At 33.9% G+C, this 18,451-nt stretch overlaps 1 protein-coding gene across 3 annotated transcripts in view; it reads left to right on the forward strand.

The window, feature by feature from the left end:
* Positions 1-18,451, forward strand: part of ASCC3 (activating signal cointegrator 1 complex subunit 3) — a 320,082-nt gene that overhangs the window by 53,722 nt on the left and 247,909 nt on the right. For all 3 annotated transcript variants that reach the window (XM_070450058.1, XM_070450057.1, XM_070450059.1), the window contains 4 exons: positions 8,756-8,876; positions 14,650-14,854; positions 15,527-15,668; positions 16,233-16,358. In XM_070450058.1, the coding sequence (XP_070306159.1) occupies positions 8,756-8,876; positions 14,650-14,854; positions 15,527-15,668; positions 16,233-16,358 (594 nt within the window). The remainder of the gene's footprint in view (positions 1-8,755; positions 8,877-14,649; positions 14,855-15,526; positions 15,669-16,232; positions 16,359-18,451) is intronic.

The raw sequence follows: 18,451 nt of genomic DNA on the forward strand, positions 1-18,451 counted from the left end.
TTGTCCTATTAGTTATCAGCTGATTTGTCAACATGATAAGGGATTTTTTGGTTTATATAATTTCTTGTGTTCATTCCAAATAATGGCAATTTGTGAAAACCTATTTTATTTATTAAGTTGGTAATGCTTTGTATCCTTAGTGGACAAAAAGTTAAAAAGCACTTGTTAAACCAGGATCTGGTTTGTATTATCTAAAAATAAAACTTCATCTGATTAAGTAATATATGTTTATTATTGTAGAAAATTTGGAAAAGGCAAAAATGAAAAATGTGCAATTTAGTGATATTCTTTCAGCCTTTCTCTGAATATGACTTGCTTGTATATTTTTATGGATTAGATACTTTGTGTAAAAAACAGAATTTAATGAAATAAAAAATAAAGACAGTTGTCAAAAGCAAACTAGATATCCTTCAGTAGGGAAATAGATGAGTAAACTGTGATATATCCATATGATGGAATAGTATTCAGTGATTAAAGAAAATGAGCCTGCAAGCCATGAAAAAACTTAAGAATCTTAAATGATTATTGCTAAATGAAAGAAGTCAATCAGAAAAGGGTGTGCATTGTATGATTCCAGCTATGCGACATCCTGGAAAAGGCAAAACCCTGGAGATAGTCAAAAGATAAGTGGTTACCAGGGTTTGGGGACAAAGAACAAAGGGATGAATTGGTGGAGCGCAGGGGGTTTTTAGGGCAGTGAACTCTTCTGTTATGATAATATAATGATGGGTACACGTAGGCATCATACATTTGCCAAAACTTGTAGAATATACAACACAAAAAGTAAATAAACTCTAATGTAAAACTATGAGCTTTAAAGAAAATCAGATTTGGTAGTCATTGTGATACAACTAGACAGATAAATTTTGCTGTATAAAAATATTCTATTTAGATCTCAGCAGAGTGTTTTATAATAGAACCAATATATCTTCCAGCCCAGTGCTGTCTTTTTGCTATGACTGAAGCATTGTTTGCTTTTTAACGCAGTAGCCACTAGCCTCATCACTAGCCTCGTCTCTTGACTTGTGGTTAATGTGACAGGAGAATTTAAAAGGATGCTGTTTTGAAGAGCATTTAACTTTATTATTGGTATTAAAATTCTTTCTAGTCAGAGCAATGTAATTGAATATACCGCAGCATCAGTGTATTGACTCTTCATTTGGCACTTTGTGATGTTTTGAGGTTCTAGTTCTATGTTCAGTTCAGTTCAGTACTTTATCTTGAGAACAGTGGAAGGCAATTGAAAATTTGTTGCCAAGGAATGGACAGAAGGCAGTGAACATTGATCAGACCTACATTTCATAAAATCGTCATTGTTCTGTGCTTGTGTCATTTGGATAGATGTGCAAAAACCATTTAGGGAGCCCTTTGAGTGGTACAGGCGATAACGAGGAGTTTCAGACAGGCAAGGAGAAAGGCTTGAAATCTGTTTAGTAGCTGAGAGAACTTGAGAGTGGGTTGGATGACAGGAATAGAGTTGGGTGTGATGGGGTAAAGAGGCGGTAAGGGTGCATTTTAGCTTTTGACTTGTGTAACTGGAAGGATGGCGGTGCCATTCATGGAAATAAAAACAAGTATAAAACAGTGAAGTAAGTGGAAAACTGAGAGATAGTTTTGGGCATATGTGGAATTGTGGGAGGTCTTAAAGACTTCCACGTGGGAGATGACAACTGGGCAATTAGATACATGAAGTTCAGCATAGAGATCTGGGAAGGATGTGTAAATTTATGAGTTATCAGTATATGCGTGGTAATGGGAGTTGAAGGCTTGTATGCAAGCAGTTAAGGAAAGAACAAGGAGTGGAATTAAGAGAAAGCCTGGGATTAAACCTTAAGGCGCTCCAATGTGTAATAGTTAAAGTGAACCTGGAGAGAAGATAGGAATGTAACAGAGTGATAGGATACATATCAAAAGAATGGTGTGTCAAGGATATCAAAGGAAAAGTATGTTTCAGGAAGGATAAGGAATGATATATGGAGGAAGATCAAGGAAGATGGACCCAGAATAATATTCATTGTCTTTGTCAAATCTATGAATGAGGATTCTTTGAACAGAATGGATAATAATAGATAAGAGATATGCAGTTGAAAACATTTGCATAGATATATCTTATTTTTACTTTCTTTTTCTTGTTCTGCTCTTTTTTTGTGTGTTTAAAAATGTATAGACTAAAATTGAACTCAGCCTTCTAAATATGATTAAATTATGTCTGCCAACACAGGAGACACAAGAGATGGGAGTCCAATCCCTGTGTCAGGAGATCCCCTAGAGTAGGAAATGCAACCCGCTCCAGTGTTCTTGCCTGGGAACTTCCATGGACAGAGGAGCCTGGTGGGCTAATTTCTTTAAAGAAAATAAAAAGTTACAAGTACAAAAAAAAATGTGATTCAATTAATGTAGTATCCTTTGAGATGCTAAATGGGGTTTTTGAGACACAATATTGCAATTACTACAGTAAATTTTCCCCTAGCCTTCATTGCATTTTTTAAAATCCATATTGAGCCAGTAAATAACCAACCTCCCCGGCTATACACACACACACACACACACACACACACACACACACTGTCCTTTCTGGATTTTTCTTCGGAATTTATTTGTGGGATAATATTTCTTCATCTTGTACAGTACATAGGGGCTTTTTCTGTTTGAATTTTTAGTGTTGATTTTACATGTGGGTTCTATAATTGTGGGGTTTTATATTTACCTCTATTACTTTTCCTTTGATCTGGTAGATTATATCAGACTATTCAGAAAATTTCAAAATTTTGATTCTGTCATGAACCATATTAATACTTGAAGTAAATTTGGTTTAATATGCCTTCTAGTTTATGTATCATAAAATTTTGAACAGGACAAAGCCATGGTCAATCTTTTTTTTAATTTTTTTTTATATTAAACTTTTAAATTTTGTATTGGCATATAGCCAGTTAACAGTGTTGTGATATTTTCAGGTGGCCAGCGAAGGGACTCAGTCATACCTGTACATATATCCATTCTCCCCCAACTCTCTCCCGTCCAGGCTCTCACAGAACATCAGGCAGAGGTTCCGTGTGCTGTGCCATAGGTTCTTGTTGGTTATCTGTTTTCTAATATTGATGGATTTATTTAATTTTGGGGCTGTGGTGCTTTGTTGCTTTGCAAGGGCTTCCTTTAGCTGGCCGCGCCTTCTCTTGTTGCGGAGCGCGGGCTCCAGAGTGTGGGCTCAGTCGTTGCGGCTCCCAGGCTGTGGAGTGCTGGCTCCATAGCTGTGGTGCCAAGACTTTGTTGCTCTGAGGCAAGGGGGATCTTCTTGGACCAGGGATCAAACCCATGTCCCTTGCATTGCAAGGCAGATTCTTATGCACTGGACCACCAGGGAAGCCAGGTTATCCATTTTGAATATAGCAGTGTGTACCTGTCTATCACCATGGCCAATTTTTGAAGAACAACTTTAGAGGATAGTCTCCATATTGTGGTTAATTCCATAATCCACTTAACTGTATTGTTGTACCTCATTCACATGAATATATTATGCCTAATGTACATCACCAGCTGTTTTCAGAATGCCCACTGACTATTTGATAGGGAGAATCAGTTCAGTTCAGTCACTCAGTCTTGTCCAACTCTTTGCAACCCCGTGGACTGCAGCACTCCAGGCTTCCCTGTCCTTCGCTAACTCCAGGAAGTTGCTCAAACTTGCGTCCACTGAATCAGTGATCCATACAAGCATCTCATCCTCTCTTATCCCCTTCTCCTCCTGCCTTCAATCTTTCCCAGCATCAGAATCTTTTCCAATGAGTCATTTCTTCACTGGGAGAAGGAAGACTGATTGGTCTTTATTTTGAAAGTGATTTTTTTGGAACTTCAGATAGACTTATTTTTGACTTTTAATGAATTCCTTAATATTGACTAGATGGAAACAATGTAACTGACAAACCTTTTAAAAACCTGGGTTTTATTTGCTTTAAAGCTTGTTTTACTGATTAAATACTTGGTCTAACACTTTTTGACTAACCTGAGAAATAGGATTCAAACAGGACATTACGGTGACCAGACCCTTTTACTTGGAAATAATGTTTTGCATGAAAATCTTTGAGTAAACCCATAATACAAGTATGTTTATCATATTTATTCTGGGATTTCACAAACCCTCAGCATATCTCTGCATACCCCAGCTCTTGAACAGATTTATAGCTCTTATTTAGCCCTATGATAACTTTTTTTCTTACCAGTTTTCTTAAGATTTGTAGTATAATTTTCCATGGTATATTATTTAAAGGTTTTCATTACTTTATATTTTGCTTTTATGATAATATAATGTTTGTGATTTATTTGATACTGTGTTGGGGATATAGCATCCACTATAGCTTTGTTCCTATTGGAATAAAAATGATGTAAGTCACAATACAGTGGAAAGTGGGTATTGCCTTTCCTGAGAGATTCACAAACTACATTCATCTGTTAAAAGTATAAGAAACAAAAAAGTAATGCTGCTTTAAATTTAGTCTGTACATGTTCTGAAATTTTCTTTTTTTTTTTGGTTTTTCAGGAATGTAGTCTTGGTTAATTTTTCTTATTGTTTCCATTATTTTAGTCTAATGAGGAGGTACTTTAATTTGCTCATCTAATTTAATAAAAAAGGAATTATAATAACAGTGAAATCTCTGAGCACCTTTATCTGTTGATAAATTATTTAATAGATAATGTTGGCTTTAGCAGAATCTACCAGGAATAGGATATTACCTGTCTGTTCTTATAAATCTCATATCCTTAACTTACAGCCAGAGTACTAAAACTTATCTTTTTTTTTGTTTGAGAGCTGTATTTTTTTTTTTTAAACTCTGTAGTTGATGCCTTCTTCTCTACCCATAGCTAACTTTTCCTGCCCACCCCTCCTTTTTTTTTTTTTCAATTTGATAGCTTCTGGAACTTGTTTGCAGTGATCCAGGCAGCTCTACCTTTATAAACAGCTAGTCTCCGTGCCAGATTAGTTTGTAGTGCAAATCTTTTTTTTTTTTTGTAGTGCAGATCTTGAATGAGAACTGCACCTGCTCTCGGTGTAGATGAAAATGGCAAATGTTAGGAAAAGCAGAATTTGGGATTGCTCTAAATCTGATGGCAGCTGATCTCAGAATTCTGCTGGGGATTCTTCATCGTGGGTTAGGGGAGTCCTGCTATTCAGAGCAAAACAGCTTTCTTGTCTCTTTTGCTAGATCACAGATGTGTTATTTTTAAGAAATATTAATAACATGTTCTTTGTGCTGTGATTTTGTACCTGAGATATTTTGTCTAGAAGTTATCTTCCAGTTACACTGGTGGTTTCCTAAAATTATGTTGAACTAAAAATTTCTGAATTAACATTTCATATGTCAACATTATATTTCAAATTAAATAACCTTGAGTAGCTGGGAATATATGTCAGGGTAACTGCTCCAGTAAATCATATCCTTATAGGGAAATTGTCTCAATTTAAGAATTAACACAGTCTTTGAAAGTTGATAGGATATAAAGACATTCCATGGTGTATGTAGAGAGCATTTCCTGATACAGTTTGTTTGGAGTGTCAGGGGAAATTAACTCTGTAGGTATGTGTCACATTTATGTTTTTTGAATTTCTTGTTTTTTAATATCACCGTTACCTTAAGCATGAGGCTGGCTTGTGTCTAACAGCCATTCAAAACCTACTTAAAATGCTTATCAGAAAATTTATATTTAATCTTTATCTTTAATATTTCCAACCCTAAGCAATTTATTGGTTACTTTTAGTATTACAAGTCATTTTGGTTCATAATTTTAAAAAATAGCTTCATTGATAAGTAGTACACATACCATACAATTCACTCACTTAAAGTATATAAATCAGTAATTTTTAGTATATTCATAGGTAAGTACAACCATCACCATGGTCAACTTTAAAGCATTTACGAAACTTCAAAAAGGAATCCGGAACCTTTAGCTATTTTTTTCTGTACTTCCTCCTCACCCCAACCACTTGCCCCAACCCCTAAGCCCTGAACAACCACTAGCTTACTTTCTGTCTCTAGAGATTTCCCTATTTAAAACATCATATTAATGGAATCATAATATGTGACCTTTTGTGACTAACTTATTTCACTTAGCAAAGTGTTTTGAAGGTTCATCCATATTGTATACGACTTCATTTCTTTCTATGTCTTAGTATTTTCTGTTGTGTGAGTATACTGCTTTTTGTTTATCCATGCATGAGCTGATGGACATTTGGGTTATTTCTACCTTTTGGCTATGTTAATAGCGCTATTTGTGTGCAAGTTTTTGTTTGGATATGTTTTAAATTCTTTTGGGTATATACCTAGGGATGGAAATGCTGAGTCATATTGTAATTCTGTGTTTAACTTAACTGAGGAACCAGAAAACTGTTTTTCACAATGGTTACACAACTTTGCATTCCTATGAAGTATGAGAATTCTAGTTTTCTCTACATCCTTCCCAACCCATTATTTTCCATTAACGAATTCTTCTTTCCAGTGGGTCTTCTTTGTATTTATCTAGTGACTAATGATGTTGAGTATCTTTCATGTGCTTATTGGTCATTTATCGATTTTCCTTGGATGAATTCAGATCCTTGGTTCATTTTCTCATTGGTTACCTTTTTATTAGTAGTAAGAACTTTCACAAATATATAATTGGTAAATATTTTATCCCATCCTATGAGTTGTCTTATTCACTTTCTTGATGGTATCCTTGAAGCAGATGTTTCTTATGTTGATGAAGTCCAGATTATCTGTGTTTTCTTGTGTTACTTATGCTTTTGGTGTCGTGTATAAGAATGCCTTACCAAATCTGAACCCATTAAGATTTACTTGAATAAAGAGTTCATAAGTTTGTTTGTTAAATGTAGATCACTGTTTCATTTCAATTTAATTTTCGTGTGTGGTATAAGGGTCCAACTTCAATTTATTTCATATGGGGCTAGCCAGTTGTCCCATCATTTGTTGAAAAGACTGATCTTTCCTCACTGAATGGTCTTGCTGTGCTTTTTGAAAACTCCACTTATTTATTAGTTCTAATACCTTTTCATTTTCAATCTGGATGCTTTCTGCTTCTTTTTCTTGCCTAATTGCCCTGACTTGAACCTCCAGTACAATGTTCAGTAGAGTCACAAATGCACACCCTTTTGTCTTGTTTCCTTTCTTAGTGGGAAAGTAATCCAGTGTTTCACCATTAAGTATGACGTTCACTGTGGGATTTTTATAAATGCCCTTTATCAGGTTATGGAAGTTCCTTTCTAGTCTTAGCTCATTCATTGTTTTTATCACAAAAGGATGTTGGATTTTATCAAATGGTTTTTCTGCATCTGTTGAGCTAACCATATGATTTTTCCTTTTTATTCTATTGCTATGATGTAATATATAAATGATTTTCTTACATTGAACTAACCTGATATTCCTGAAATAAATCTCACATTGTCATGGTATATAAATTTTTCATAAATTGCTGGATTTGATCTGGGTTGCTTGTATTTCCCTGAGGCTTTTGTGTCCATATTGCTAAGAAATACTCATCTGTAGTTTTCTTTGATGTATTTGTCTGGTTGTGGGGTCAGAGTAGTACTGACCTCATAAAATGAATTGTGAAGTATTCTTTCCTCTTCTGTTTTTTGGAAGTGTTTGTGAGGAATTGGTTTTAACTTTTTAAATGCTTTGTAGAATTCACCATTGAAGCTATCTGGACCTGGATTTTTCTTTGTGGGTAGTTTTTGATCACTAATTCAGTTTTCACTTGTTTTAGATTTCTTCAGATTGTCTTGAGTTAGTTTTGGTAGTCTGTGTCTTTCTAGGAAGTTGTGCATTTCTTTTAGTTCCACCTACAAGGCTTGTTATTGTTACTTGCGTGTTGGTTCAGTGGCCAGCTGGATTATTTCAGTGCAGACATTTCTTTCTCACTCCACAGTGTTGAGTTTCTGGTGGTGTTCCTTGTGGAGACACATCTGTGAGTTTACCTGAAGTCACTTTGGGACAAAGGTAGTGTTAGATGAACCCTTTTTCCCCTTCCCCTGACCCCACTCAGCCATTAATCTTTACTAATTACCAGCTGACCATTCTATTGTTTGCAAAAATGCCCTGGGCCTTAAATTATTCCATGCACTAATCCAGTAAATTTGTGACCCTTTGAAGGAATAATTACAAAGGTTAGTGTTGGTATTTATTCTCACCCCGAGGGTCCTTCCAACTGTGTCTTTCTCAGTTCTCTTCTACAGCTTGGTTGCTGAATCTGTGAATCTTCTGATTGTGGTTTACCACAACTCTGCTGTTTTTGAGGTAGCTCTTTGGATTCAACTTCATGGCCTTGGTTATCCCAAGAGAAACCAATTGTAAAAAACTTTCGGCCTGTGATTTAGGGTTTTATATATGAATCACAATTATTTTAACAATTGGATCATGCTCTTTAATTATATAGGGCTTCTGTGGTGGCTCAGTGGTAAAAATCCACCTTCGATGCAGGAGACCGGGGTTTGATCCTTGGGTTGTGAAGATCCCCTGGAGAAGGAAATGGAAACCCACTCCAATATTCTTGCCTGGGAAATCCCATATAATTGCAGATAGCCTTATAAAGCTGAAAATATGAGGAGTTTTTTTTTTTTTCTTTCCTAAGTTGTTATTTTTTTACAATTCTTTTCTAAATATTTTTTAGGTTCTTCTGTGTTAGTTTAACTTCATTGCTCTGTTGAATAGATGGTAATAACTTGAAAACATTAATTTTGAAGTAACTGTTTTGATTTTCCTCTTCTTATAAGCTATTTGAGCTGCTGGGACCTGATGGACTTGAACTTATTGAGAAACTCCTCCAGAACAGAATTACAATTGTGGACAGATTTCTTAATTCTTCAAATGATCATAAGTTGCAGGCTCTTCAAGGTAAGAAAGTAATCAGTGGTAATTTTACTTTAAAGGAAAAACTCATTGTTTAGCAATTTTTTAATACAATTATACTTTAAATTTTCTTTGGTTGTTATATAACTTACTGATAACATTCTCTTGAGTAGATTTTAGATATGGCAGATTATGAAACAAGTATCAATGCCCTAGATAGGGTTTTATGTCAGAGAGTCTGTCTATGTTTAAGTATGGCAGAAGATTTGGATAGACAAAAAAAGAATTAAAGCAACTACATATAATGCTTAGGGTCAAATAGAGTTACAATTTATAACCACATTTTTTAGTTTGAAAATTTCAGACCTTAGTAATGGTGCAAAGATAGTATAGTAACTACTCATACACTCTTCATGTAGATTCACCAATCATTAACGTTTTGCTTCCATACCCACCCTTTATCTTTCTCACACACTCATACAAACACACATGTGCAGGTGAATGCATACATGGACACACACGTACACAGTTAAAATTTTTGCTAAACAATAGGAAGTTGCACACATCATAATATTTTAGATATAAAATCTTCAATATACAGTCTCCTACTTAACCTGTAGTACAGTTATCACAGGCAGCAAGTTGAACATTTATATAGTCATGTATTACATATATCTGAAGACCCCCAGAAGAATTAAAGTTGTCAAGGAAGCTAAAATTATTAAAAAAAAAAAAAAAACCTGACTTACTATGAGACAACTGATGATAAACTCAGGTCTTAGGTGGTAAGTATTGATAGGAAAACTGTTTCTTACCTTTACCCAAATTTCTTTGCCAGCCTTGTAAATAGTTTGGAAGTTTTACAAAGTGCATGAGAATAAAAAATTAGATACCCCTTTTCAGAGCAGTCAACATTTACCCTTTGTTTAAGTAAGTGATATCACTTTTTTCTTACATTTATGAGTGTGGCAGTGAAAGGAAATTACAAAACCAGCCTTGAGTTAAATCCAAAATTTCGTAAGGGTTTTTTTTATTACTGGTAGTTGTCTTGGAGTTACTTTGAGATTTCTAGAAACTTTGAACGTTGGAATTTAGCCACTTTGTTTCTAAAAGTGTTTTATTTCTTTAAGTATATTCAGTACTTATAAACAGCCTGGCTCTAAAAGGACTCTCACCTGTTAAACCATGCTTCAGCCAGGCATTGCAGTAAGCCAGCACAACTGAGTGTTTAAAGTGGGTATCTGCCAGAAGTAAAGGAATGGATTTAAATATCCAGTCTTGCAATGTAATTTCTGAGAATTTGGTATTCATTTTTTCAGTCTTTAAAGTGTTGATTCTTACTGATCCCACCTTTCATTAGTTCTAATTTATTAACAAAACTTCAAAATATGTTCAGCATATGTATTTTTTAAAGAAAGCTGTAGGTGATGAGTGAATGTCATTTTTCAGTTTCATTATGGTCATTTTTGTATAACACAAACTTTATTCTACTAGGATAACTTTTAAGAAGCAGCACACTTTTTAACCTAAAACCACATTTTAAATTTGAATTATTAAAAATTTTTTGAGCCTTTAGTTTGCCCTGAAATATTTTCTACTCTTCTCAGTTGTCATTTACTCTTTTAAGTCTATGCTAGGTTGTTTTTAATGTTGCTACTAATGAAGAATATAATTATAACCATCAAAAATTTGGGACATTTAAACAGACTAACTTCTTCTAAGGATTGTGGTGAAAGAAACTGACAATGAGCATATATTAAAGATTTTTTTAAATAGCGTTTTTTGTATAATTGCCTTAAAAATGATTCTCCTTAATTTCTTTTTCTGAGGAGTGGGGGAAGGAAATACTCAAGAAGAAAAGAATCATTTGACTTGTTACTTTATCTCTGTTCTCATCCATTTATGTATTTTGATATAATTTTGTATTAATGATCCTTCAAAATTCTCTTAAAACTACCAAATTGTTCCATTCTTTATTAAGTTACCTTAGTAAGACGGTCACGTCCTATTCTTTTCTCTCTTCCGCAAAATCATGGTCTTAGAGAGCAGTGTGATGGCTCAGATGGTGAAGAATTTGCCTGTAACGCAGGAGACGTGGGTTTGATCCCTGGGTTGGGGAGGTCCGGAATGGCCACCCACTCCAGTGTTCTTGCCTGCAGACTCACACACACACCCTATTTTATCTCTGTTCTTATAACCAGGAAATATAAGGTAGGCTAGAAGTGAGTGAGAACAGTGTACTAACTGCTAAGTTGATAGTTATAAATTGAATTCTGTTTTGGGGGCTGTTGTGGCAAATGTTTAGTATAGGGTGTATCATAAAATAAAAATTAAGTTAGCTTATGCTGTCAAATGACACTATTTTGAGTAGTTATAGAAGACTTTGTCATAGGAGCGTTTTAAAAGGATACAAGCTCTACATGTTCTTCAGAAAGTTCTGTATTAGAGTTGCTGTTAAGCTTATTCATTTCATTTCTACTTGTCAGTCTCCAGTTAGCTGAACTCATCAAAGAGAATAATACACTTAAGCATTTGTGCTTAATAACTTGATTTTAAAAGTCGCTTATTATGTTCAATCTTATGGGATTTCAGTATATTCTGACTGAGGCCTTTTAAAGCTATTAATAAGGTAAATATAGTTCCTTCTTATAATTTTAACTTTATTTTGATGAGCACAGATGTGTCCAATAGTATTTTGTACCTGTCACATTTGTTTAAAATATTAATGATGTTATCATAAAATATGTCACCCAAAGACCCCTTCAAAAGCAGAGACATCACTTTGCCAACAAAGGTCCATACAGTCGAAGCTGTGGTTTTTCTGGTAGTCATGTATGGATGAGAGTTGGACCACAAAGACTGAGTGCTGAGGAGCCGATGCTTTCCAACTGTGGTGTTGGAAAAGACCCTTGTGAGTCCCTTGGACTGCAAGGAGATCAAGCGAGTCAATCCTAAAGGAAATCAACCCTGAATATTCATTGAAAGAACTGATGCTGAAGCTCCAATACTTTGGCCACCTGATGCGATGAACCAACTCATTGGAAAAGACCCTGATGCTGGGAAAGGTTATTATAGGCAGGAGGAGAAGGGGACGAAGATGAGATGATTAGATAGCATCACTGACTCAATGGACATGAATTTGAGCAGACTCCAGGAAATACTGGAGGACAGAGGAGCCTGGCCTGCTGCAATCCATGGGATTCCTAAGAATCAGACACAACTTAGTAACTGAACAACACCCAAAGAATTTAGTTTCACGTACACAGCCTTTATCATTCATTTATAGTAATAAGTTTATGGCATTATTCAGATTTTTAAAAATCTGCTTAATATCTCTGTTCTGAGCATGTGACTGTGCAAATAGGTTAATTTTTTTTTTTCATATTTCAGAGTACATTAGAAAACTGGCAGTATGCTGCTTTCTTCCTCTAATACTAGAGTTTCTTGATTATAAATTCAATCATTATAATAGATAAATAAGTTTTACTTACAAAGCAAAATATGTAAGACTTAGAAAAATACTTTTCTCAGAACCATAAAATGTAGTTTCAATATAGGTAAGAATATATCTTATTTCATAATTTTCAGATGTAACTTTTATTTCTCATTTTCCTTTTTGAGACTTATGGTGCCTTATTTACAGGCGTTATTTCATGTGGTTGAGAGTTAAAATGACTTATTCAAAATCATGTAATGAGATAATGACACATGCCTGAGAATTGTAAAAATTTGACTTAGAGTGAATTAGAAAGCTAAATTCCTCCTCTTGATGCTGTTTAAATCCTTCCTTGTTTTGTATTGGGCCTTGGAACTTGATAAAATAACTTGCACTGTGCATCTTCAGAGTGTGGACCAATTTCATTCTTCATTGTTTTTCTAGCCTACCAGCAGTGCCTGGGACCTAGTAGGTCTTTAAAACAGTAAGCTTGTATTGACTTGGATTGCTTTCAGTGACATTCCTGTCAATTCCTTTAGGGCTGCAGTGAGCCAGGATACTATTTCTTAGAAAGATTTAATTAAACACAGAAGGTATTCCTTGTAGAACATTTTTCCTGACTATTGAGTTGGCCAACCACAGGTTTAATTCTCCCTTGTAAACATTGAGCTTTGATTGACCTGATTCCTCTTAAGTGGCTCTAGACTTCTTCCATTTTTTTAAAGAAGCTGTATTTCCCAAATCAAAATTACCAGGAGGTATCACCTTACACCAGTCAAAATGACCATCATTAACCAGTTGACAAATAAATAAATGTTGGAAAGGGAGCCCTCCTACCTTGTTGGTGGAAATATAAATTGGTATAGCTACTATGGAGTACTATATGGAGGTTCCTTAAAAAGCTAAAAATAGGGAATTCCCTGGCAGTTCAGTGATTAGGTGTTTATACTTCAGGGGGCACAAGTTTGATCCCTGGTTGGGGAACTAGATCCCTCAAGCCATGTGGTGTGCCCTCCCCCACCAAAAATAAATAAATAAAAATGGATTTACCAGATGGTCCTGCAATTCCACTCCTGGGCATATATCTGGATATCTGGATAACTCTAATTTGAAAATATATGTGCACCCCAGTGTTCATAGCTGCACTATTTACAATAGGCAAGACATGGACTAAGTGTCCCACTGACAAGTGAATGGATAGAGGAGGTGTGTTTTATGTATATAGTGGACTATTACTCTGACATAAAAATGAATGATATAATGCCATTTACAGCAACATGGATGGACCTAGAGATTATCATATTGAGTGAAATAAATCAGACAGAGAAAGACAAATATCATATGATATCTTATATGTGGAATCTAAAAATAGGATACAGGTGAGCTTATTTACAAAGCAGAAGTAGACTCATAGACATAAAAACAAATTTATGATTACCAAAGAGGATGGGGGAGAGATAAAATTAGGAGTTTGGAATTAACATATACATATACATAGTAATGTATGTAAAATTCCAAACAAGGACCTACTGTATATAAACATATACTACATATAAACATATCTATAAACATAAACACACATATAAACACACATATATATATACTGTATATAAACATATGCTGAATATAAATATATAGACAGTGTTGTATATAAAATCCCAAACAAAGACCTACTGTATAGCACAGAGAACTATATTTAATATTTATAATAACCTATAATGGAAAAGAATCTAGAAAAGCATATGTATATATATACACACACCTGAATCACTTTGCTGTACATCTGAAATTAACTCAACATTTTATATTAACTATACTTCAGTTTAAAAAATGGTTAAAAAACCCTGCATTTCCATGAAAAGGTGGATCATACTTAATTTGCTTTAGTCATCTTCTAAATATATCCTGAGCTGTATTTTATTTTTATTTTACTTTATTTCATGTATAAAATAGTAGTGACATATAGACAGTTTAACAGAGTGAGACTTATTATATGGAAAAAAGTTAAATCTTATATATATGTAAAGGATATCTTTATTTTACTATGTTAACAGTAAATACTGATTAGTATTGGTAATTATTTTGAAATAATTTAGATTATTTCAAAATTATGAAATAGAATTTTTAGGTTCCTGATGTTATGTCTAAGAATTTATATTAGTCAGTAGAAAAACAATATCTTCTGACTTTTTCTAAGCCAGGATATTATATCATTTAGAAATTGTGACTTAGAAAAGCTCTCCTTAGAACATGTAATTAAATGTGCCACTTAAAAAAAATGAATTCTTAGAGCATTGTGTAGCTTATGTTTTGATAAAGAGGAAAACTGGTTTTCATAAAGGTTAAACTTGTAAAAATATGGATCTTAAATTTGCCTTGCAGACAATTGCAAAAAAATTTTAGGAGAAAATGCTAAACCTAATTATGGTTGTCAAGTCACTATTCAGTCTGAACAAGAGAAGCAGTTAATGAAACAGTATCGCCGGGAAGAAAAAAGAATTGCCAGACGAGAAAAAAAGGCCGGAGAAGATGGAGAAACTGCAGACGGCCTCCTGTGCTTTGATCCTAAGGAACTGCGGATGCACAGGTAATAAAAACAGAAGTTGAAAAATGCTTGTGCTGTACTTGCTGCTTTTATGTATCACTATAATTGTTTAGTTTTAACAACTTGGATGATTCTTCTAGTCACGTTTTCTTACAAGAATAGAATTTTGTTGTATGAAAACCTAATTTTCTAGGATAAGAAAGCAGTGATCTGCTTAATTAGAATATTCTTGGTTGCATCCACAGAGGTGAGAGATTTAGGTGCTGTGCTTTATGAAGTGTACACAAATTTGTTTTGAGATCTTTTTCTTTCCTACCTTAATGAATGCTTTTTCCCATGTTGTTGAGAAGTAGAAAGGAGGCAAATGAAATAAAGGCATTATTATACATGGTATTTAAATATTGAAACCCAGTTTAAAAAAGGAACTTATTTATACTTTGTTAAATATCTTTGGATTCTGAAAAAATTATAATAAAAATCATTAAGTCAAACTTATCAGATGATGTTATCTAAAAATAGTACCTGAAAATGTATTGATACTTACATGATTACACGGAAAATTTCAGGCTTGCTAATAACTTTGTGTTGTTTAATTTCTTCTCTTTTGTAATTGAAGACTACATGAAATAGTTATTATAGTGACTTTGTTTTAGTATATGCTTTCTATTGTGAGATAAAAATGACAGATTTAGCCTATTATTTTTGTATTTACAGAGAGCAGGCACTCATGAACGCTAGAAACGTTCCAATTCTGAGCAGGCAGAGAGACACAGATGTTGAAAAAATACGTTATCCCCATGTTTATGATTCCCAGGCTGAAGCCATGAGAACATCAGCATTCATTGCTGGTACAAAGGTATGTCATTGGTATATGACCACTTTTGGATAATGTGTCTGTTCTAGAGATATGACACACAGATTTTTCCCTGTTTCATTTTACTATGCTAAATTGTATATTTGAATATTGAAGAAAATGAGATAGTGCAGTTTATGTGAAGTTCTTAGCACATAGTAGGTATTCAAAGCATATTTGTTCTCCTCCCTTTCATTATCTGTACAACTTGTGTTTTTGAGTTTTGGCAGTTGCACCACTTTTTAACTAAACCTTACAAGGTGTATTGCATGTTTTCCCTGGCTATGTTAACTACATTTATCTTCAGGAATACCATGTAATTACTGTGTGCTTAAAATTCATCAATGTAATATGGTTTGTGTGTTATATGAGATATTTGATTCATGAATGCTTTATGTATATGTATGTGTGTGTTTTTTTGGTTGTTTTTGTTTTCCTTTAGCTACATTTGTTTGCTAGTGCAATGTCATGAAACCAATAGCATTTTCCCTTCTCTCTTTAATTAAAGAATCTTTACCAGAGACATTATTCTATTTCATATTATTATTGAATTTTTAATGTTTATAGATGATTTTACCAGAAGGAATCCAAAGAGAGAACAACAAGATATATGAAGAAGTAAAGATTCCTTATAGTGAACCAATGCCAATTGGCTTTGAGGAAAAACCAGTTTATATCCAAGACTTAGATGAGGTAAGATTTTCATTTTGCGAAGTTGATTGTTTTGATGCTTGGTATGATTTTGAATGCATTTGTATTGGAAAAATTATTTTTAAAAGTTGGTTAATGAAACTAGAGCCCATTATACAGAGTGAAGTAAGCCAGAAAGATAAAGACCATTACAGTATAAAACTTGGTTAATACAATAAAGAGATACATGCAGTTGATTACTAATGAAATAGGGGAGTTTAAATTAAAAAAACATTTATACATATATTTCTTTACACATTGAATATATTTACATGTATTTTGTGTATATATTTCTATAATTGTATGTTTATTTTAGCTATTTTAGCTCATACTTTTATCTTATGTAAGCTGACTCAAGTGCATTGTTTTAAAGGATTCATGTATTGTACTGACATATGAAATGGTCAGCCTATAATAAAATAGAATATTATTTGAGGATAGGACCAAATTCTAAATTAATTAACTTTGCCTCAGCTTTTAAATTTTGAATAATTGCAGCCCTATGGAAAAGATGCGTGAATAGTACTATTCTTATTCCCTTTTGTTTTGATTTACCATTAGTTAAAATTTTGCTCTAATTGCTTTATCTCAGAATAAAATATTTTTTCATTTAAAGTACATTTGTTATTTAAGGTTAGCTTTTTCATCACCAAAGTGAAGTTGCTTTATTTTTATATATGAGTCTTATGAAATCATTCAGAAATATCAAATAATATAGGCATACAAAAGGAGCAGCATAAGGAGTAACTACAGCCAACCCAAATTAGCTCCATTTTATACATATCGGTGCATATGTGTTTTAGTTTTACAAAAATAGAATTGTATCCATACATACTTTTTTTCTGTGTTTATATATATATATATGTATATATATATATATATATATATATACACTTACGTACATTTTTCTATGTCAATAGACATATTTTTACGACATTATTTTAAATCACTATGTGGTATCCCAACTTATGTCTTCATTACTTTTATACCAATTTCTTATTGTTGGAATTTTAAGTTGTTTCCTATAAGTTTTTATAGTAGACTAAAATGGTCATTAAAACTTATATTAGTGGGTTTCAGCCTTGGCCTCAAAATTACTGTAGAATTTTTTCAAGATCCAAATGCTTTGATCCCTATTAAATCATAATCTCTTGGGTGGGACCCATAATATCTATATTTTGAAGATGATTTTTAGAGCTCTGTAGGTGATTCTGAAATGCAGGCAAGGCTGAGAGCCTGTAGAATTAAATAGTTATATATATAATTCTTTTTAAACCCTACCAATCATTATAAGGATTATCATCATGAAGATTTATTTAGTTTTAGATAGCAAATATTAACTTTTTTTCATGTAAAAACATCATTGACATTCATTGTATTTATAATGAATGGACCAGGCTTCTTTTTCTCTCAAACTTTTTTCCAAATAAATACTTTGTTCACGTTAATGTAGATTATAGGAGTGAAAGAGATTTCCGAATGCGTTCTTTCCATGTGCAGCCCTACTGTCTCTTTGCCATGTAGCCTAACACACTTACAGGTTCCCTGGACTAGGATGTGGCCATCATTGGGGATCATTATCCTCTCTACCCCGCGAGATGTGGATGACCACAATGTAGCTGTTCACCTGTTGACAGACATCTGTGTTGTTTACAGATTTTGGCTGTTATGGATTCTGTGAGTCTATCTGAGCTGCCCTAAGCACAGACTAGGTGGCTTAAAGAACAGACATTTGCTTTTTCACAGTCCTGGAGGCTCAAAGTCCCAGGCCATGGGACTGACAGTTTTGTTTTCTGGCTGAGAACTCTTCCTGGATTGCAGGTGTGATCTCTCTGTGTCCTCGTGGACTCATGTGGCCTCTTCTCTGTGTATCTAGAGACTTCTGGTGTCTTTTCTGCTTCTTATCAGGACACCAGGCCTATTTATTGGATTAGGGTCTCATTCAGATAACCTCAGAACCCTAAAGGTTCTGTCTCCAAATATGGTCACTTTGGGAGTTAGGGCTTTAGTTTATAAACTTCGGAATACATAATTGCATCCATAATGTGGAAATAACTGCTCCAGATATTGGTGTACAGATTTTTTTTTTTTTTTTG

The sequence above is a fragment of the Odocoileus virginianus genome, chromosome 19, assembly GCF_023699985.2.
Source record: "Odocoileus virginianus isolate 20LAN1187 ecotype Illinois chromosome 19, Ovbor_1.2, whole genome shotgun sequence".
Classification (NCBI taxonomy): Eukaryota; Metazoa; Chordata; class Mammalia; order Artiodactyla; family Cervidae; genus Odocoileus; species Odocoileus virginianus.